At 51.8% G+C, this 21,712-nt stretch overlaps 1 protein-coding gene across 1 annotated transcript; it reads right to left on the bottom strand.

Moving 5' to 3' along the window:
* Nucleotides 1-1,178: 1,178 nt before the first annotated feature.
* TMEM38A (transmembrane protein 38A) lies at nt 1,179-21,608 on the bottom strand. The gene is made up of 6 exons (XM_046671756.1): nt 20,712-21,608; nt 7,914-8,070; nt 7,465-7,649; nt 5,113-5,200; nt 3,336-3,453; nt 1,179-2,568 (listed from the first exon to the last, which is right to left on the bottom strand). Exons 1-6 carry the CDS (start codon nt 20,833-20,835, stop codon nt 2,341-2,343), a joined length of 900 nt encoding a protein of 299 aa, XP_046527712.1. The 5' UTR covers nt 20,836-21,608; the 3' UTR covers nt 1,179-2,340.
* Nucleotides 21,609-21,712: the final 104 nt, after the last annotated feature.

Below are 21,712 nucleotides of genomic sequence, written 5' to 3'. Positions count from 1 at the left end.
CTCATTCATGTTGTCACATGTCAGTTCCTTTTTATTGCCGAGCACTGTTCCATTGGTGGACCAGTTATTCGTCCATCCCCCTTTTGATGGACACTTGTTTGTAGTTTCCAGTTTGTGGCTGGTACAAAGCTGCCACGAACATCTATGGACATGTCTTTGTGTGGACACATACTTTCACTTCCTTTGGGCAGATACCTAAGAGTGGAACGGTTGGGTTGTATGATAAGTGCATGTTTAACTTTTTAAGAAACTGCCAAACTGTCTTCCAAAGTGGCTGCAACCTTTTACATTCCCACCTGTGGTGTGAGTTCCAGTTACTTCACATCCTTACCAGCACTTAGTGTGATCAGTTTTTTTAATTTTAGCCATTCTAGTGGGCGTATCTTCCCACCTCTTTCCCTGATGGCTAAGGATGTTGAGCATCTTTTCATGTGCTTATTTCTATTTCTTCGGTGTATTCTCTATGGCAAAGTGTCCATCCAAATCTTTTGCTCATTTTAAAATTGGGCTGTTTGGGACCAGCCCAATGGTGTAGTGGCTAAGCCTAGCATGCTTGGCTTCGGTGGCCCGGGTTCGTGGGTTCGGATCCCCGGTGCAGACCTACCCCACTCATCAGCCATGCTGTGATGGCAACCTACATACAAAACAGAGGAAGACTGCATGGATGTGAGCTCAGGGCTAATCTTCCTTAGTGAATAATAATAAAATAAAATTGGGCTGTTCATTTTCTTATTATTGAGTTTTGAGAATTTTTTATGTAGTCTAGATACAATCTCTTTACCAGATGTGTGACTTCAAAGATTCTCTCCCAGTCTGTGGCTTGACTTCCATTCTCTTAGCAGCATCCGGCACAGACTCATAGCTGCAAATCCCAACCACCCCATTAATCCTCCCACCTATCTCTGAAGGACATTGATAATCGTGACCCTTTCCCCAAGGAGCACAGAGGCTTGGAGAAGGGGAGGCCCCATGACCTGTCAGTGGTGGAGAGAGGATCTCAACCTGGGTCTGCTTGATGCCAAACCCCACAGACTTCACCCCCAGCCACTATCTCCTCTTGGCAATCGGGGGCTGCCATGAGCCTCATTCCCCTGGACACTCCGAGCATTTCAAAGGACACAGACCCCCACCGTGTCTTGAGGCCGAGAGAGCAGGAATGAATCAGACAAGCCAACAGGATCTTTCACAACAGATTTATTAGCTGAACCTTCACGCCCAGCCTCGATGGACATGCAAGAGGATGAATTTGGGGGCCTTACAGGCTCAGGAGCCACTCACCTCCCAGGTATCAATGGATTGAGGCACTTTCCAAACAGCTGTGCAACACCTGGGACCCCTGCCAATCCTGCGCCAATCTCGACGCAGCTGTAGGCTGATGCCCTGAGCACCCGTGTGCAGAGGGCAGCTCTAAGCCTGAGACTGGCCGTGCCCAACCCACCCACCTGTCTCAGACATCCTGTTGACCTAGGCTGAGATGAAGATGGCCAGGAGGGGCCCTCAGCTACCATCCCCCTTGCTCACCCTGACCCAAGGTCCCAGCCCGGCCAGCAGCAGCAGCACAAGGCTTGGCACTGAGCGGGCAGCAGTATATTTGTTGAATGACTGAATGAGCAGTGATGAGGGGCACCAGCATGAGAGGCCTGATGCTTCCAGAGCTGCGTCTTGGAGTCTGCAGCCGGCTGCATTTCTTTGGTTTAGGGGCAGCCTGAAGCCGAGGATCAGAAGCCTTCCCACCCTCCAAGCTCTCAAATCTGGCCTGGCCATGTCTACTGAAGGCCTCCTTTGTGCCAGGGAACTTGTGGGGTTCTCTGATCCACACACACAAATGCTCTACAATGCAAAGCCGTTCTTCAGCACAAGGAGCATCCCTCCTGCCCGCATGGTGCTGTGAGCTGCTCCGGCCACGACGTCACCTCGCAGCAGCCCGCATACAGAGGAGCACAAGTACGCAGGAAATGCTGGTCAAATGAACGAGTCTCCATGTGGCTTGAAATTCTTTCAGAGTCAAGATGTAATTTCAGAGAGGAAATAATATAAATGCTTAGGTTTCTGGCTGGAGCTGCTGCCGGGATTCTGTGGGCCCTCCAAAAAGCTGTGACACTATGGGGGCCTGGCCAGGAAAGAGAGGGACTCCACCATTCCTACAAACACGCTTCACCCCCCACATCTCACCTAACCCCCGACATCAGCCCTGGAGGCTGGGCTGATGGCCCCAGTTTGCAGACAGGGAAGCTGAGGCCCAGAGAGGGTAGAGCTGAGCCCAGGATACCCCCCTTCCGGCTCTGTGGGTCCCGGGTCTGGGTCCTCTCTCTGGCCTCCTGCAGGCCCCCAAGGTGCCTCCTAATCTGTCTTCTTGGTCTTCTTTTTCCTGGAGCCCTCGCTCAGCTCCTCCTTGGACTTGGTGGGCAAGGCTGAGTGCGCGGAGCTGGGCCCACCGCCGCTGAGGGACCCACCGTGGTTGTCGTGGTGATGGTCGCCCCCCCAGGCCATCCTGAACAGCACAGGGCAGACGTAGCCCTCCAGAACATCAAAAGGGGAGCTGTGAGAGTGAGTGGCTGTCAGGAACACCTGAAGGGGTGGCAGGGGGATATGGAGACAGCGAGAAAGTCAGAGCAGGACAGATGCAGAAAGCAAAACAGGGGGTGGGGGGAAGAGGGAAGAGAAGGTCAGCCAGGTCAAGGTCAGGTGCCCAGACCCAGCCCTCTGGCTGCATGCATCCCCAGGAGGGTGACCCAGTGTCCCGGGTTTCCCAGGATGTGGGACTTTTGGTGATAAAACCCAGACAATGCTGGGCACCCCAGGATGGTGGCTCACCCTCTCCCTGGAGCACTCCCCACCTAGGCTCAAAGAGGAGCTGTGCTTGGCCTGCGGTCCCCTCCCAGGGCGCCGGCAGCAAAGCTCCCCAGCTCCACGGGGAGGGGGTAGAGGGTGGTCCCTGAAGACCCCTCCTGGGTGGCGTGACACCAACTCAAGGCCTGACGGTCAGACCAGCACCCTTCCTGGTCCAGCCTGAGTCCCAGGCGTCCTGAGGGTGTCTCCCCTGCGTCCGGTCCCCTGGCACTCCACACCTGAGGCCAGAAGCCTGGATCCGCAGACTCCACACACTTCAGCTGCCCTCTTGGCCTCTGCCCAGGCTGCGCCCCGGCCCAGAGGCCTTGTTCCTCCATCCCTGTCCCCACTTGCTGGACACTGCTCTTCTCAGACCCTCCTCCCACCCGCAGACCTACTGGCGAGCCCCCTCACACCCACTTGGGTCATCCTTTCTGGGACACGCGGCTGCAGGTCCAAGCCTGCCCCGGAGGCGTGGGGCAGCGGCAGCGCGATGGGAAGCTTACCTTGCAGGACACCATGAACAGGGTGAAGACGAAGATGAGGCTGGCTTTGGACAGCGGGAGCCAGCGGGTCTGCTGGAGGGTGAAGAGGACCGCTCCGTACAGGCTGGCCTTGGTGGGGCTGCGGGGGCACCGCCCGGTCAGACCTCTGCGCCTCCCGCCCCCTGCTGCGCCCACCCCCGCAGGGTGTGGAGATAGTGTCTCCCTGGGCAGGAGAGTGCTAACGCGGCCCAGAGAGAGCTGGCCTTTGCCTGACTCCTGAGAGGTACCCTCTGAGCCTGGGGATGTCCTACCTGATGAGTGTCTGTGTTTATGAGGGGCTTTGGGCCACACCAGTTAGTGACAGTGTGATTTAGGGTGGGGTCTTGGGCCACGTGGTATCAGCTCGACCTCTGGAGGGGCTGGAGGCTAAGGCCAGCCGTGCAGGCAGTCACCTGTGTCTGTGACCAAGCCCTCATAAACCCTGGACCCCAGGGCTCAGGGAGCTCTCCTGGTTGGGACTAGTCAATGCACACCATCACACACGGACGCTGGGAGCACAGGCGCCATCCGCACAGCTCCACCGAGGGGACAACCGGGAGCTCACCCCTGGTTTCTCCTGGACACTGCCCCACACACCTTTTACCTTCCGAATCGCCATCTGTATCCCTCCCCTATAACAAACTATAAGCATGAGTATAACGGCTTCACCAAGTTCTGCGAATCCTTCTAGTGAATTGTCAAACCCCAGGGTGGTCTTGGGGATCCCTGAACAGCACACTCCCCCAGAAGATGGGATTAAAACACACGGTTTTTACTTAACCCTCTTTTTCTTCCTTGCAGAACAGGTTTCCAATGTTTTAACTTGCTGCAGAAGACAGACCCGTGATGTCTGTTCTTGGTGCCTGTCGCTCGTGGTACGCACTTAATGACGACAGTTCCGTCCAATATTTCCAAAGCCCTCCCCAGGTACCCGGGCCAGGAGGCATCCGAGTGTCACTGCACAGAGCCCTCACACTCAGCTGGTGACGTGGAAATAGAATCCAAGAGGGAAAGCCACCTGCCTGCTTAGTAGCAAGGGATGCAGCTGTCTGGACCCCCATTTCTCTGTCAGTGAACTGAGGGTGGGCACAGACTTCTCATGGGGATGAAATGAGATAAAGCAGTGTTTTCTAAAGTGTGAAATGGGAGGTCATTTTCCCTGGCAAATGGGTGATTTTAATTGTCATATTTTAACAGCAACAGCCTTATTTATTGTAGATTGGGAGATAGTTTAACTACCCTGAAGCTGTTAGGTCTTTCAAAAATGTCTTAGGCTATAGGCAGTGTGAGGTCCTAGGTTGGGTCCTGGATGCCACCACGTGGCCCTGCCCATGGTTCCCCACTTAGCGCCAGCCACACTCCCTACCCATGTGCTCTGCCCATGCTGTGTATCCCTCACTCCCCACCTATACTCTGTACCCTGACCCAGTAGAACTGGGCAAAATCACTGTTCTTCTCTGACTTGACAGTTGGCAGAGGTGCTGGCCTCTGTCCGGAGGCTACTTCTTTGCCAGAAAACTCCTACTCACTCTTCAAAACCCAAATCAAGTGTCTCATCTCCCTGCAGTTCTGCCTGCCCCTGCTCCCAAGACAGAGCTGTGGCTCCCCCCTCTGGGGTCTCCTAGCCATGGGCTCTGGAAGCTTCTGGGAAGCAGAATCAGGGGCTGAGACTTCCAAGTTACCAAGAGTATCCAACCTAGGATCAGGCCCAGAGGGCAGCTGTGCATGCAGGAGGACAGAGGGGAGGATGGGTACTCACAAGGACATGTGCAGGATCTCGTTGGTCTCTGGCTTCCAGACCCCTCGGAGCAGCTGCTCAAAGTTGGACATGAGGGCGACGCCAGAACCTACGGGACAGGGTGCTTCTGAACAAGCCCGCCACCCCAACTCCCTGTTGTTCGTGACTCAATTCCCAAGGAGGCAGCCTCTTTGCTCCTGGAGTCTTCTCCAGAGGGACACTGAGCCTGGGGTGTATGATCATCAGTTGCAGGTGGGGAAGCTGAGGCTTAGAGAGGGTACAGTCTTGCCAAGGGTCACACTGCACATTCAGAGCAAAACCACCGTGAAGAATTGAGGTCTTGTCTCACCTGCAAGGTATGTCTTGGACAAATCCAGGTTTTCTGCCCCAACATCCCCAATCTAGGACGCTGAGCTGTGCGTGAGGCTTCCAGAGGGCTCCCCACCCCAGCCCCTCTCCTCCTCAGGGCTCTGAGCTTTCAATCTTTCTCAAGCCACCTGTCCTCTGGGAGGCATGCTGTACCCCTGGGGAATTTGCTCTGCAATACAGGCTCCCTGGAGAGAGAATAAGGAGACTCATGCGGAGACACAATGGTTAAATTTCTACAAGAATCTTCTCATTTATCCCAAATGTCTCAGCTAAGAGGTTTGGACTCCTACTCCAGGAGCAGCTGTGCTAACTGGGGTACAAATGACTACATGTGTACCACTGGACCAGGGGTTTGCATCTGGGGTGATTTTGCCCCCGGGGAGGCATTTGGCAATATCTGGAGACATTTTGATTGTTGCAGCTGGGGAGGGGCTGCTACTGGCATCTAGTGGATCAAGGCCAAGGATGCTGTGCAACACCCTACAAGGCACAGGACAGCCCCACCACAGAGCATGATCCGGCCTCAAGTGTCAGTGGTACTGAGGATGCCGTGGCTCAATAAACGGTGATTCTAGGACCCGGCATTTGGGAGGTACTCACTTTGGTGGGCAGGAAGCAGGGATGAGGTGCCCAGTGGTGTTTAGCACCTGCTTGAGCCTCCTTTCCCTGCCTTCCTGTTACTCTTTGGTCCACCTCTACAACTATTATTGTTGAATTGTCTATTTCTCCTTTAACTTCTCTCAGTTTTTGCTTTATGTATTTTGGTGGTCTGTTTTTAAGTGCATATATGTTTCCACTTAGTATATCTTCCTAGTGGATTGACCCATCACTATAAAATGTCCCCCTTTATTTTTAGTAACATTTTTGTTTTAAAGTCTATCTTGGTCTGCCTCAGCACAGATGTAGGAGAGGAAAAATGGGGGCTTCAAAGTAGTCATGAATGTGGATGTTGGGTTCAGAGACCCTGGAGTCAAGCCCAGCTTCACCCTCTTAGCTTCATAACCTTGGGTAAGCCACTTCATTTCCCTCGTCAGTAAAAGACAATGATGTTAGACTGCTTCTAAAGAATTCTAGGGATCAACTGAGATAAAATGCACAAAGACCTCAACTCAAAACCAGCCCTCGGTCAAGGGTCTTAACCTAGAGTCCATGAACCCAGACAGAAAACAGAATTACATCTGCATTTCCACCTCCCTCACTGAAACCCAGCCTTTCCTCCCGTCGTGAAGGGAGGCAATAACTTCAGCAGGATTTGCAAGGCTGTGACTCTATTACCAACAGAACCCAGAATTTTTTCTTTTCACATTCCCGTTGTTGCAGATGGTTTCAAACATCATTTGTGCTCCACAGTACTTCAAAAATTCCAGAGTTACTAGGCGCTAGCGGAAGGTCTGTTATTTAATGCATTAGTAAAGATGCGTAAAATTACTGTATCAGACTTGAAAAAAGTTTTGATAACTATTTTTAAATTAATGGGCTTCCATTATTATCCTATATATTTTATTTGATGCACTTAAAAACATCAAGGGCTTCCCTGGACTGCCAGAAGAGTTGTGGCTCACACAGCTCAAGAACCCTTGTGGTTGCGAGGGTGGGTTTCCTCTTCAAGAGGCATTTGGCAATGTCTAGGGACATTTTTGGTTGTCACATTGGCAGATGCTACAGGGAGGAGGCCAGGGATGCTGCTCCACACCCTAGGGTGCCCAGGACGGTCCCACCGGAGTGTGACCTGTCCCAAGTGTCACTGGTGCTGCAGTTGAGAAACTGCTCTAGAGACATCAGCTGTCAGTGATTCATTGTCCTATTTACCTCTGAGAGTTAAATTTCTAGAAGAATCTTCCCATTTACCCTAAAGATGTGGGCTATGGGGAGTCTGGACTCCTACAGTGGTTCTGACGCCCCATAGCCTGGAGGAATGGCTGTGCCGCCCGGGGTGCCCAAGATGTACCACTGAGCAGGGGGTCTCAGCTGGGGTGATTTTCTGTTGTCATCATGGTTGTTTACCTTTGACCCAGCCGGTGGCGATCATGACAAACCACCCGTGGTGGTAGTGGTGATGTGCGTGATGGATGCCCACGGCAATCTTGCGGACTCTCACCACCTCCTTCATGGCCACAAAGATGAGTTTCACCGGCAGGAAGCAGACACACTTGTAAAAGAGGTCCAGGGGGCAGAAGAAAACCAAGTACCTTTGTGGAGACAACGCGGAGTGTTGGGGTGCACAGACTGTGGGGCCCCCCCTAAAAGGTGAGGTTGTGTCCAGACCCCCCCCCCCCACTTGCCAGGCTCAGGACAGAGTTGGGCAGTGGAGGGCAGTGCATTCAGGGCCACTGTGGAGGTGGTGCTCGTGTTTCCTAGTTCTTCCGACCTCCTGCCTCCCACTTCCCGGGTGGCTGGGTTACCCTTGCCCGTGGCTCTGATCCCCCATGCCCCACCAGCCTGGTGATGCTTACCAGACAGCTGAGGCCAGCAGGATGCTGGAGTTGTTGCCAAAGGAGTCGATCAGGGGCTCCCCGAGGAGCAGATCAGCCAGGATGTAACTCCCGAAGCAGTGCAGCATGGCGCACAGCCAAGACGCCATGGGGTGGCGCCGGGACAGCTCAACTGCTCCTGGGGGAATGGGGGTGTCCCCCACTGTCACCAGGGTGCCAAGGGCATGCTTCACCTACATGCCCTCTGGTCAGCCCACCCAATGCCTTGCAGCTTGCCCATTTTAGAGGAAGAATCATGGCTCAGAGAGGCTGTACACAAGCCCGAGGTCACAGAGAGAGAAGGCTGAGCCAGGTTGGAGCTCTTTTCTCTGCACTCAGAGGGGTGGCAATACTCAAAAGGCCAGCTCATGTTTAGCAAGCACTCCCAGGTCTCAGACACTGGTTCAGCGTTGATAAGAGGGACGTGTTAAATCCTCATTGATAACTGCAGCCGAGCAAATCCCTCTTACCATCCTCATGAGGAGGTGGAGGCTGGGAGAGATGGGGCGCGTGCAGCTAGGGACGCCTGCCCTTGACGCGGTGACTCCTGCCTTGGGCAGACGCCAAGTCCCTACCAGCTTACATCTGCACTCTTGGCCTCTCCCTCTTTACAAAAGTTTTTTCATTGTGGTAAAATATATGTAAAACCTACCACTTTAACCATTTGTAAGTGTATGGTTCAGGGGCATTCGGTACTTTCACACTGTTGTGCAGTCATCACCACCGTCTCCAGAACTTTTTCACCTTGTAAAACTGAAACTCTGTCCTCAAACGGTACCTCCCCACCCCCCACTCCCCAGCCCCTGGCACCCATGGTTCTACTTTCTGTCTCTGTGAGTGTGACTCCTCTAGGGACCTCATGTAAGTAGAATCACAAAGTATTTGTCCTTTTGTGTCAGGCTTATTTCACTGAACATAAGGTGCTCATGGTTCATCCATGTTGTAGCATGTGTCAGCACGTCCATCCTTTTTAAGGCTGAATAATGTTCCTTTGTAAGGATGGACCACATTGTGTTTATCCATCATCCGTCAAGGGACATCTGGCTTGTCTCTACCTTTTGGCCATTGTGAACAGTGCTGCTAAGAATACAAGTGTACAAGTATCTGAGTTCCTGCTTTCAATTCTTTAAGTGGAACTGCTGAATTAAACGGTAATTCCATGTTTAACTGTTTGAGGAACTGTCAGACTCTTTTCCACAGTGGCTGCAGCATTTTACATTCCCACCAATAGTGCACAAGGGTTCCACTTCTCCACGTCCTTGTCAACACTTGTTTCTTGTTTTTTAGTAGTAGCTATCCTGATGGGTGTGAGGTGGTATCTCATTGTAGTTTTGATTTGTGTTTCACTAATGATCAGTGATGTTGAGCATCTCTTCACGCACTGGTTGGTCATGGCTTATCTTCTTTGGAGAATTGTCTGTTCGTATCCTTAGCCCATTTTTTAAAAGTTGGGTTGTATTTTTGTTGTTGAGTTGTGCTCCCTCCCTTGTATGGAGAAGGGTCACTTGCTGGGAAAAGAGCTTTGCTTGGCCCCAGATGGGAAGGCAGAGCAGAAGGGACTTGAAAGGTGGAGCTGAAGAGCTCCCTAGCCCGGTCTTGCTGGGGGAGGGTCATCAGGGCAGAGGGAAGCCACTAGTGCTGGGACGGACGGGGAAAGCACAGGGCACGCACATGTGTGTGCAGTGGTGCAGGGTGATGAGCAAAGCCAGATAAGGGGGTCCTCGAAGGTAGAATTACACGAACAGAGTGAGGAGGGAGATAGGGCATCATCTCAGAGTGCAGCACAAGATTTTGTTTGAAAACGGGAATTCGGTGCTCACACAGACGTGCACGCAAATGCTCGCGTGCTCTGCTTCGGTGGCCCAGGTTTCGCCAGTTTGAATCCCGGGTGCAGACATGGCACTGCTCATCAAGCCACGCTGAGGCAGCGTCCCACATGCCTCAACTGGAAGGACTCACAACTAAAAATACACAACTATGTACTGGGGGGCTTTATGAGGAAAAGGAAAAAAATAAAAATAAAATCTTTAAAAAGTGCATGCAAAAATTGTTGAATTCAGTCTGTAGCTGGTGTTAACAGTATTGTACGGATGTCAATTTCCGGGTTGTAATAATGAGCCATCATTATGAGATGTTGTCATGGGAGGACGGTGGGTGAAGAGGACCAGGAACTTTTCGTATCATTTTTGAAATTTTTTGTGAGTCTTCAACTCTTTCAAGATAAAAACTATTTTAAAAATCTCAAATTAAAATAAAGGGCAGGGTGTAGTTCTTAAAAAACGAGTTTACAAAAAACCCCAGGGGTACAGGATTAATGGCTAGCACTCAAATTCTTACACTTTGTACTCTCCTCTTAAAGTCTTCAGAATCTTTATAAATAGCTAGGTTCTAACTTTATGCTAATAAAGTCATTACCTTCTACAGCCACACCCCTTGTCAGAACCTGGGTGTCTCCTGGTGTGACAACTTATTTCATCATCTCGATTCCTTGTCTCCCCAACTAGTTCCATCTTCCAGAGAACGACCTGAGGATGGAGCCGTAAGACACAGCGACCCAGCTCTCACGGCCAGAGCTCACACCAATGACTGTCTTCAAACGACGTCCTCAAATCCAATGAAAACCCCACTCAACGTGGACGTGAGATGACCCGGCCACAATTATGTGATCTATTAATCAAAAGACTGATCAAAGCAATGAACAGTTCAAAGTGCCTCTTTCTGTTTAAGGATTGGCTGCCTTTTGTGTCTAAATTGTCAAATCTGAACACTTGGCCTCTCCATTCCATGGACTACGTGTGAACTATTGACATAAATGCCATATATGTATATGTGTATATATGTGCGCGCGCACACACACACACACACACAATCGATACCCTCGACAAGTTGACTTGATCTTAATTCTTCGGTGAGTTCAGGGACCTCATCAGCCTCGTTTGCTCCTGACCCCCCAGTGTGTGGCCTTGTGCCTGATACAGAGCAGCTGCTCAACAAATGGGAATGAATGAAGGAGCTCCTACCCTCCGGGAGTTTACATTCCAGCAAAAGTGGACTGAATGCCTCCTAGGCACTGAGGTTGTATTGGGCACTTTTGGTTACATTATAACAACAACTTCACCTGCTCCATTTATTTATTGAATTACTATTTTGTCACAGGCAACTCGATGCCCTCACTCCACCCTCAAGGCTTTTTCAGCAATCAGAGCCCCGGCTTTCAACCACACTCAACCTGGGGATCAATATCCCCACCTGTAGTGAGTTATAGGAGGCACCAGTGTCCCCCTCCTCTTCCCCCAACAATTCACGGCCACCAGAACCTCAGAATGTGACCTTATTTGGAAAAGGGTCAACGCAGATGTAATTAAGGTTAAGGATCTCGAGATGAGGTTATCCTGGAGTATCCGGGTGCGTCCTGAATCCAATGAAGGTGTGCTTAGAAGAAGAGAAAAGGAGACACAGACACAGAGCAGGCACAGAGCTGGTACCTGTGAACATGACCTTATTTGGAAATAAGGTCTTTGCAGATGTAATTAAGACGAGGTCATTAGGGTGGGCCCTAATCCAACGCTTGGCGTTCCTTATAAGAAGAGATGAGACACAGGGAAGAAGACCATATGGACACGGAGGCAGAGACTGGAGTGGTGCAGCTACAAGCCATGAAATACCAAGGGCACCAGCCACCCCCAGAGGCTCGGAAGAGGCACGGAGTGATTCCTCCCTAGAAGCACTGGGGGGAGCACGGCCCTGCTGACACTGCGATTTTGGATTTCCAGCCTCCAGAATTGTGAGATAATAAATTTCTGGTTTAAGCCACCCAGTTGGTGGTACTTTGTTACAGCAGCCAAAGGGAATTCACACAGAAGGCCACGTGAAGACAGAGGCAGAGACTGGAGCGATGTATCTACAAGCCAATGATTGCTGGCAGCCCCGGGAACAGGCGAGAGGCATGAAAGGATCTCCCCTAGAGCTCCAGAAGGAACTCACCCGCCGACACCTTGACTTTGGACTTCTGGCCTCCAGACTGCGAGAGAACGAATTTCCGGTGTTTTAAGCCCCGCAGTTTGTGGTCATTCGTTATGGCAGCCACAGGAAACTAACACAGCACCTGAGAGATGAGGCACTGAGTCTCCTCAAGGTCAAACAGCTTACCCAAGATCACCCACGCATTCAGTGAGTATTTCTGAGCACCGACTGTGTGCCAGGCCCTTGCTAGGCACTGGCGATGCAGCCACAGAAGAGCTGGCTTGGACGTTGCCTTTGTGAGCTTCCTGCTCTGGCAGGGAGGCAACATGGTTAAATAATCCCACAGATGAAGGGCAGACCTCATAACGGAGAGGCACATGGTGCTTTGAAGGGTCTAACCGGGGGACTATCCTAGTGGAGAAAGTCAGACTTCACTTAGGAAGTGGCGCTTAAGCAGAGATCTGAACAGCGAGCAGGGATTTCCTAGGGGATGGAGCAGGGGCTGGGGCGTGGGGCGCGATGCAATGACAATACAGGCAGAGGGAGAGCAAGGGAGAAGGCGGAGGAGAGCCGAGAGCTAAGGTTACGCGGTGCAAGATACACTGGTCAGGTTGGCATGGGCTGAACATCCAGCAAGCAAGTGACCAAGCCAGAGCCACACAGACCCCACACCTTCCCACATGAGGTCCGGGCTCTCTCCTGGGTCTAATGCCCGTGTTGGGGAAAGAAGCATGAAGCCCTCTCTATTCTGTAGAAGGAGCTGCCTTCTTCTCAGCTTGTCAACTCACAGAGAAGTGGGGGGTGGGGGTGGGCGGATACCCTCCCCTCCTCCAGAGGGAGAAAGCCCAAGTCTCCCCTCTCACACAGTCTGGGGGACCAAGGGAGATAATCACCTCGGAGGCCATTCGATAATACTGGGGAAATTGGAAGCTGTGTGTCCCGTGTACCAGCAATTCCACTCCTTGCTATTGACCCAAAAGAAACCAGCGAATGTGGGCAAAGAGACATGGTGAGGAGAGTTTCATTGCCGTAGTGCTACAACAGAAGAAAGTCAAGTATCCTGTCTCTCAGGAGGGGGTGGAGAGTCATACAAAACGGAAGATGACAGAGACGCTATTTAAAGTGAATTAGATGTAGACCCGGGCTCCTCAACTGTGGCTCTGCTGACGGAAGGGGCCACATCATTCTCTGCTGTGGTGGGCGCTGTCCTGTGCACCACAGCACGTTGAGCGGCATCCCTGGCCTCTACTCACTGGATGGCAGTAGCAAGCCCCCCACCCCAGTTGTGACAACCAAAAATGTCTCCAGATATTGCCAAATATCCCCTGGGGACAGGATCCCTTCTGGTTGAGAACCACTGCTCTCGATTTAACAACATAGATAAATCCCATCAGGATATTGCAGAGTGAAAAAATTAGGATGCGAAGTGATACATTTATGTATATTTTATGTATGCATCTAAAACAACACAAAATGCTCCATGTAGTTCACGGACACACACACAGAGGTGAAGGTATGAACACAGTCCTGGGAATAGTACAGGCTGATTTCAGGGCAGTGGTCACATCTAGACAGGGAGGGACGGGGGAAGTCTCAGGGCTGGCCGTGTTTGTCACTATTTCTTTAAAAAAAAACAAAAGAGGAGCCAGCCCAGTGGCATAGTGGTTAAGTTCACATGCTCCACTTAGGTGGCCCGGGGTTCACGGGTTCCAGATCCCAGGCACAGACCTCCACACTGCTCACGCAGCCATGCTGTGGTGGTCCCCCTCACACAAAATAAAGAGAGATTGGCACAGATGTTAGCCCAGGGCCAATGTTCCTCACTATCCCCTCCCCCCAAAAAAGAGAAAGAAAAACAAAAAAACCCAGATCTGAAGCAAATCTTTGTCCATATCTGTTAAGTCTGTGTGGAGGACACAGAGGTATCGGTAATATTTATTCTGGGTGTATGAAATATTTTATCACCAAAACCAGAAAAAACAAGAGTCTCCTGATGACTATTAAGCAGGCAGGACACTGAGTGCTGTCCCGCATGATCACCGGATGCGCACAGTCTGCACTGAGCCCCCTCGTGGGGCCCTCACGACCTGCCCCTTTTGCTGATGGCCATGGATGAGGATCCAGGAACAGGAGGCCTTGCCCTTTGGGTGGGCAGTGGGGTGCCATGCTACCCTATCCATAAGAACCCAGCAATAGCTTCCGGGAACACTCTTAAAAGTCTATGTCATTGAAGCACTATTCACAATTGCCAAAAGGTGGAAAGAACCCAAGTGTCCACCAACAGATGAATGGACGAACAAAATGTGGTAGATCCACACAGTGGAATAGCATCCGGCCTTAAAAAGGAATGAAGCCCTGACACATACCACAACATGGATGAACCCTGAAAACACGCTGAGTGAAAGAAACCAGACACAAAAAGTCACACAGTCTATGATCCCACTGATATGAAACGTCCAGAACAGGGAAATCCACAGAGACAGAAAGCAGGTTGGTGGTTGCCAGGGGCTGTGGAAGGGGGATGGGGAGTTTCTATTCATGGGAATGAGGTTTTCTTTTGATGTGATGGAAATGTTCTAGAACTTATATATTACATATAGGTGGAATCATATAACCTGGCCTTTTGCATCTAGCTTCTTACATTGAACATGATATTTTCAAGGGTAATATTCATTTTCACTGCTGTATAGTATTCCCCTGTAGGAAGAGACCACAAGTTCTTTATCTATTCTCTTGCACACACTACATTTTATAATCAGGAAACATGCCTAATACAAGTTGTTGAAGAGTAATTCATCAACACACTCCTTTTTCTCTCTGCCACCTCCATGGACTAACCATGTGATCTTGGAAAAACCATTTTTTCTCTCTGGGTTCCTTTCCTTCTGTCAGGCAGAAACCCTAATCCCTTCTTTGCCCAACACCTATCAAAGGCTGGAATAGAATTTTCCCTCCTTTATCTCACCCCGGCGTTTCAAGCCCAAAGCGCATCTTCTCCCTGCCCTCAAGGGTTGTCTGCAGTCTCAGCAGCTGCTGAGGTCCTAAAGGATGAAGCACATTGCTCTCCTCTCTTCTCCAGGGTATCTATTTAAAACACCACCAGCTGAGAGTTAATCCTTCGGAGCAGCTGGTGGGTCCTGCAGGGGCCGGGTCAGGTGAGGCACCCATGTTTTGCAGAAATGGATACCTCTCCATTTAAAAATAACCCCCAGGGGTTGAATTCTTTCCAGGGTCTTTCTCGTGCCCTCTGGGACCATCCCAGGAACCGAGGCCAGGGAGAGGGGGTGAGGGCGGGAGTCTGGGTTTTGTGGGACTGTAGCAGGCTCCCGTGTTTGCATTATGGGCAAGTCCTGGGAGAAAAGACACAGGCTCTGGTTTTGGCTCTGCTGCTCACTCTGGCGTGGCCTTGGCACCTTGGGCAAAGGACTGCCCCTCCCCCCCACCTCAGTTTCCTCTGCTGTCAAAAGAGGATAATGAGAGCACCCTGTCACTGAACTGTACTGACGATTCAAGGCGGTGTACTTCTTATCCTTTTCACTACCCTCCCAGTAACCCTAGAAGGACAGGACGAGTCTCTCCATTGCCACAGAGGAGAAGGCTGAGGCTGACAGGGACAGCCTGCCCAGAGGCTCCAAAGCAAGGCAGTGCCCGAGAAACTGTCTTGGCTCTGTCCCTGTGCTAGCACAAGGAAGCAAGAGAATGTGGGTTTCAATGGCAGGTATGCCCCCAAAGCAGCCCCCTCACTGGAGAGCCCTGGCGTGTCCATCACTCCCCTCTCTGGGCCTCAGTTTGCTCGTGTACATAATGGGGTGCTGTCTAGAGGGACTGAGCCTCTCGGTTGGCTGAGAAAGGGGTTCCTGGGACATGGGACTGCCGACGGTTGCTGTGGGCAAACCTGAGTGACGTGGTCACCCCGGTGCTGTCCCTCATTTCAAAGGGTGCCTGTGAGGATGACAGGCAAGTGCTTAGTGCTTAGCAATTACGCGGGTGTTATGCCCAGAGCTGAACTGAAACGGAACGTCCCTGTGGGTGGAACTGTTAGTGGATGGATTTTTATAAACATCAGCTCTGCTTAGGAGGGAGGGCGAAGCCCCAACGTGGTCCCTAGTTCAGGCCTTTGACAGACTCCACAATATCCCCTCTCCAGGGGTCAGTGTCCTGTCTGTGGATGGCAAGGACGTGCTAGAAGACCCCCACAGCCTTTCAGCCCTGCCCTGTGTTCTGTGATATTTAGTCTGAGGTCTGAACACATGAGCTCTATTTACAGTCTCTCAGCGACTCTAAGACAAGTCCTCTTTTCTTGAGCTTTTGAACCTAGCTCTCTGCCTCAGTTTCCTTCCCTATAAAATGGAGATGGCAGCCCTTGCCTTGAAAGGTTGGAGGTTGAGCAGCCCCCTGCCCTCAAAAAGCTTGCAGTTCAAACCAGAGATGAAGGAATGGTTCTCTTTGGCCTCCCGCAGTGTCGTTTTTGTTTTTTTTTTTTTTGAGGAAGATTAGCCCTGAGCTAACATCTGCCACCAATCCTCCTCTTTTTGCTGAGGAAGACTGGTCCTGAGCTGACATCCATGCCCATCTTCCTCTACTTTATATGTGGGATACCTGCCACAGCATGGCTTGCCAAGCGGTGCATAAGTTCGCACCTGGGATCCCCGCTGGGTAATGCCGGGCCACCGAAGCAGAATGCGTGCACTTAATCGCTGCGCCACCGGGCCGGTCCTTCCCCCACTCCCCACCACGCAGCGTTTTTAAAATGTTCAAACTGCAACCAAGATGTACTTCAATAGGTGATTAAACAAACTGTGGTACATCTATACCACGGAATATTACTTAGCGCCAAAAAGAAATGAGCTCTCAAGCCACGAAAAGACATGAGGAACCTTACATGCACATTGCTCAGTGAAAGCAGCCCATCTGAAAAGACTATAGACGGTGTGATTCCAACTCTATGACATTCTGGAAAAGGCAGAATTATGGACACAGTAAAAAGATCAGGGTTGGTGGGGGTTTGAGGTTGGGGGTAGTGGGGAATGATGAATAGGTAAAGCTTGGGGGATTTTTAGGGGTACTGAAACTACTCTGTATGACGCTATAATGATGGATTCATGTCAGTATACACTTGTCAAAATCCATAAAATGTACAGCACAAAGGAACCCTAATGTAAACTAAAGACTTTGGTTTATAATGATGTTGATAATATATGATAATAATGATTACATAATAATAATGATGTTGATTCATTGATTGTAATGAATGAGCAACTCTGGTGCAGAGTGTTGACGGTCAGGGGGGCTGTGTGTATGTTGGGGGTGTGGCCAGAGAGTATATGGAAACTGTACTTTTTGCTTAATTTTGCTGTGGATCTAAAACTGTTCTAAAAAGTAAAGTCTCTTGTAATTTAAAAAGGAAAAAGAAAGTAAGTATTGGAACAGTCACACAGAAACATGGGGAGGTGCAAATCACATTTCCAGCTTCCCTTGAAAACTCAGTTTTGGTGGTTCCAGCCCCAACCAGGTAGAGAAGCGCCTGGCTGGGTCTCACCTGTGGATGGTCCCCACCAGGCTGGCTTTCTGCTTCCCATGGATCATCTGACCGGCCCTTGGAAGCACTGGCAATTGAGACTCAGTCTAGATCAACGTTCTCAACTTGGGATAACTTTGCCCCCAGGGACACTGGCAATGTCTGGGGACATTAGTAATTGTCACAATGAAGTGTGCTACTGGCATTTAGTGGGTCGAGGCCGGGGATGCTGCAAAACATCTTGAAACGCACAGGACGGCCCCACTGAAGATAATGATCTGGCCCCAACTGTCACTAGTGCTAAGGTTGGGAAACTCTGGTGCAGAGAGCCAGTTCTCATTTGGGGAACTTTAAAAAATACTGATGCTGGTGCCACCCCCAGTGATTCTGACTTTAATGCTTGTCCCCCTGCCTGGACAAGAGGATTTTTAAAACCCTTCCAGATGAGTCTAATATACAGCCATATTTGAGAACCACTGGTCTGGAAGATTCTTTGCATGGGTCAGGGCTTAAGGTATCCAGGATTGTCTTGCATTCACTCGTTCACTCATTCCTTCAATCATGCAGCCAGCACTCACTGCTTCTTTCTTCTTGCATAGAGCTAGGAGTCCTGGAGGTGAGCGGGCTGTGGACCTCCCTGCCCCACCAAGGAACTCCAGGTTTCATAAGAGCTCCAGCCTCTTTTAGTCCATCACTTCTCAAACATTTAGTGTGCTTGTGTGGGGTCTTGTTCAAATGCAGATTATGATTTGGCAAGTCTGCAGGGGGCCGGCGTTCTGAATTTCTAACCAGCTCCAGGGGACGCAGATGCTGTTCACCTGAGGACCACTCTGTGTTTCATCCTCATCCAGGAGTCTCAGGAAACCCTGACCCAGAAAATGCCTGCATCCCAGAAAACACATTCCCCTATGGCCTTACAAATAACTGTAACTACCTCTCACAAGTGCTTTATACCCCACCACTGGTGAAGTGCTCAGTAGAGCCTCACAATAGCCAGGAAAGGGCATCCAGGATTATCATACCAATGAGCCCACTTCCCAGATGAGTAAACTGAAGCTGACGATGCACAGCCACCAGCCCAGGGTTTACTCAGCACTAGAGGCAGAACTGACTCCCAATTCAGAGATTGTCCCTTAAAGTCCAGTTGGCTCTCAGCTTCACGAGTGTGCTATCTGTGCAGTCGTCCAGGACTCCTGCGCTCAGAAGGGCCCACATTCAGTTTAGTGCTCTGCTGTCACCGTCTTGAAATTCTTAATGTCTGAATAAGGGGCCCGGAAAATTCTGGAACTGGTCCTGCAATCAGCACATGGATTCTGAGATGAAACCTTTACACAGGCTCAGCAGGAACCTCAGACTGGGGGCTAAGAGCTAAGTCCAACATCTCCCTTTGTTAAGGAGAAGGAAGTATCCAGAGCAATCGTAGTGATTCTTGGGGTACAGGAGACCTTGGATCGAATCCCAAGGCCGCCATCTACCAGCCATGGGACGGAAGGCTTATTGTGTATGTAAATTAGCTTGACCTCTTTTTCCTATTTCCCCATTTACAAAAGGAGGGGGTTGAACTAGGCAGGGGGTTCTCCGCCTTGACAGCAATCACTGTGGCAGGGAAGCTGGAAACATGAGTCCCCTAGGGCCTGATCCCAGATGTTCTGATTCAGTTGGTCTGGGGTGGTCTTGAGACGGGGGTTTAAGAGCCCCTGGGAGCATCTAACATGTAGCCAAGGCTGAGAACCACTGAACCTTCTCAACCTCCAGGCTCCAGTACCCCTGGTTCAGATGATTCTGGCAGGAATGTCCGGAACCCTTCTGCATGCTCCCTGCCGGCCCTGAAACCGATTTCCTCCAGACTCTTGTGTCCCATATCCCTACAAGGCTCCTGGCCACCACAGTTTTAGATTTGCTAAGGTATGCTGGGTTCTGTACTCACCGAGGGGACTGGCCTGAGCCACTAGAAATTCGTCCCCAGGCAGGAAATACAGCCCAGTGTTCACACTATGACAATACAAAGCTTATTTTGCTTTGCAAAGTAACTGCTCTCCAGAAGAGCTTTTAAAGAAACAGGCTCTGCCATGTGGACTGGAAAAAATAAAACGGAACAGAAACGCTTGGCAAGCAGAGCATGATCCTATTAGCATAAGATCATGCGTCTACATCGATGACTACAGGGGCATAAATGTTTAGAAGAGAGGTCTGGAAAGGTGGCCACCATGTCCGCTGTAATTATCTTTTTTCCTTTGGGCTTTCAAGTGGATTTTTAAATATACATGAGCACCTATTTTTATCATCCGAAAAAAGAAATAGAGCTATTTCCATTCTGAGAAGAGAATATAGGGGTTATCTGCATCTAAGTGGGAGAAAGGGTCACAAAGTTTCCAGGTGATTGATCTTTTTTCTCAAGCTAAATTCTTTAGTCTATTTAGTAGGCTAGAATAATGAAAATAGTGGAAGATGAACAAGAAACATTCAGTAAACCTTGTATAAAAATAGAACACATTCTAAGGAGGCCATTTGCCATCATTTTAAAAACATGTTTTTAGAAAATCCAAGAAGTGAGGTCTTCCCTCCTGCGAGTCTCTGCGGGGGTCTGGAGCTGGTGGAGGAGACTGACCCCAAATCACGGCGCCCTCGGACCGGTTCTGCTCAGTAAGTGGAAAGGATCGGGGCCAGGGCTGGAGGCATTCCCGCCGGCGCAGAGGTCCAGCGGGGCCCGGGCCGAGGAGCAGGGAGGGGAGGTTGCCCCAAGGCCGCAGCGGGGAGGGGGCACCGGTGTCACTTTCTCTGACTCTGATCACAGCCCCCAGCACCGCCGGCCCTTATATAGACACTCAGCTGCCGCTCCCGCTCTGCGGGCCAAGGGCAAGGAAGGAGGTCACGGCTGCGGGCGGCCGGGACTTCTGGCCGGGCGGCAGCGCCGACCCCTGCATGCGCCCTCACCAAGACACGTTCCCCTTGCCCAAGTTCATGCGATCCTCCCCCGCCGGGATGCCTGACCTTCTCTCCCTGCCCCGTCCCCAGCACCTGTTCCCCCTCCTCTGAACAATCACTCCTCTCCTTCCAGCCCTCATCTGCTTCCCCTCCCCCAGCCCCACCATCTCCGGGGCTTCTCTCCTGGCCCTCCCTCACCTCTCTTCCCCGTGCCCGCCCCCGTGTGGGAGAACCCCATGATTCCAGCACCTGCCTGCTCCCCCGAAACAGTCCCTGGGACTGTCCCCCCACGATGCAGGGCTTCCCCTTTCAGACTCCCGGGTTCACCCCAAGCCCACGAGACCAGCCCCCTCCAGCCCCCAGCCCTGGCTCACCTGGCTCATATTTGAGGTAGAGAATGGAGACGATGAAGTAGCTGAGGTCGAAGACGGGGAAGAGCGGGACCCGCGAGAAGCTGAGCGCCAGCTCGCCCAGGCTCAGCGCCGACAGCAGGTCCATGGCGCCCGCCGGGTCCCACCGCAGCCCCCGGCCCGGTGCGTCCGCCGCACGTCGCCCGGAGACTGCGCCCCCGCCGCTGGACCCGCCCCGCCCGCCAGGCGCCGCCCCCAACCCGGCCCCGCGGGAGAGGAGGGGCGGCGGCTGGCCCCGACGGGGATCATGCGGCCGCCCTCTCCAGATCCCGGCGGATCAGAGTCCTGCTCTGTCCCTCAGGCCACCGCGACCCCATTCAGCCCAGCGAGGCGGGGTGCGGAGCCCTGTGGAGTGAGAGCTGGACGGGGGGCCTGTCCACTGAGGGGTCCGTCTCGCATGGAGCCCACCCAGGCAGGACGGACAGTCAGGACCCCACACTTGATTAGGAGGCTCGATTAGGACCCGCATCCTCCGTGGAGCGCTTGGATGGGGCCCTTATCTCTCGTGGGGCCCGATCACTGTGAACCCCATTCCCCCGTGCCCCACAGGGTCCACTCGGTCGGGACCTCTGTCCTCGATGGAGCTGTCATGATCCCACTCCTCCGTAAGTCACGACCTCTATACCCCGTGGGGACCCCTGTCCTCCGTGGGACCCCAGCCCCCGTAATGCCCGACTAGTGGGGATCCCCACCTCCGTGGGGCCTAGGAGGACCGCCTTTTGGAGTCCAATCATGGAAGTCCATGCCTGGGAGAGCCCACTGCGTCAGGACCCATTCCCCCGTGCTGCTCAGTGGTTAGCGGGCCCAGTTTCTCCAGAAGCCTCATCCGAGACCCCAGCTGAGGAGAAGTAAAAGCAGCCCCGCTCTCTCGAGAGCCCTCACGCATGCGCGTCACGCTTCCAATGCCGCCCCCAGATGGCTCCGCCCCTTAGGTGACGTCACAGCTCGTCCGGCCCTTTCTTCGC

This window comes from Equus quagga, chromosome 9 (genome assembly GCF_021613505.1).
Source record: "Equus quagga isolate Etosha38 chromosome 9, UCLA_HA_Equagga_1.0, whole genome shotgun sequence".
Taxonomy (NCBI): domain Eukaryota; kingdom Metazoa; phylum Chordata; class Mammalia; order Perissodactyla; family Equidae; genus Equus; species Equus quagga.
The sequence above is the reverse complement of the archived record's forward strand: the minus strand, read 5'-3'. Positions and strand labels throughout refer to the sequence as shown.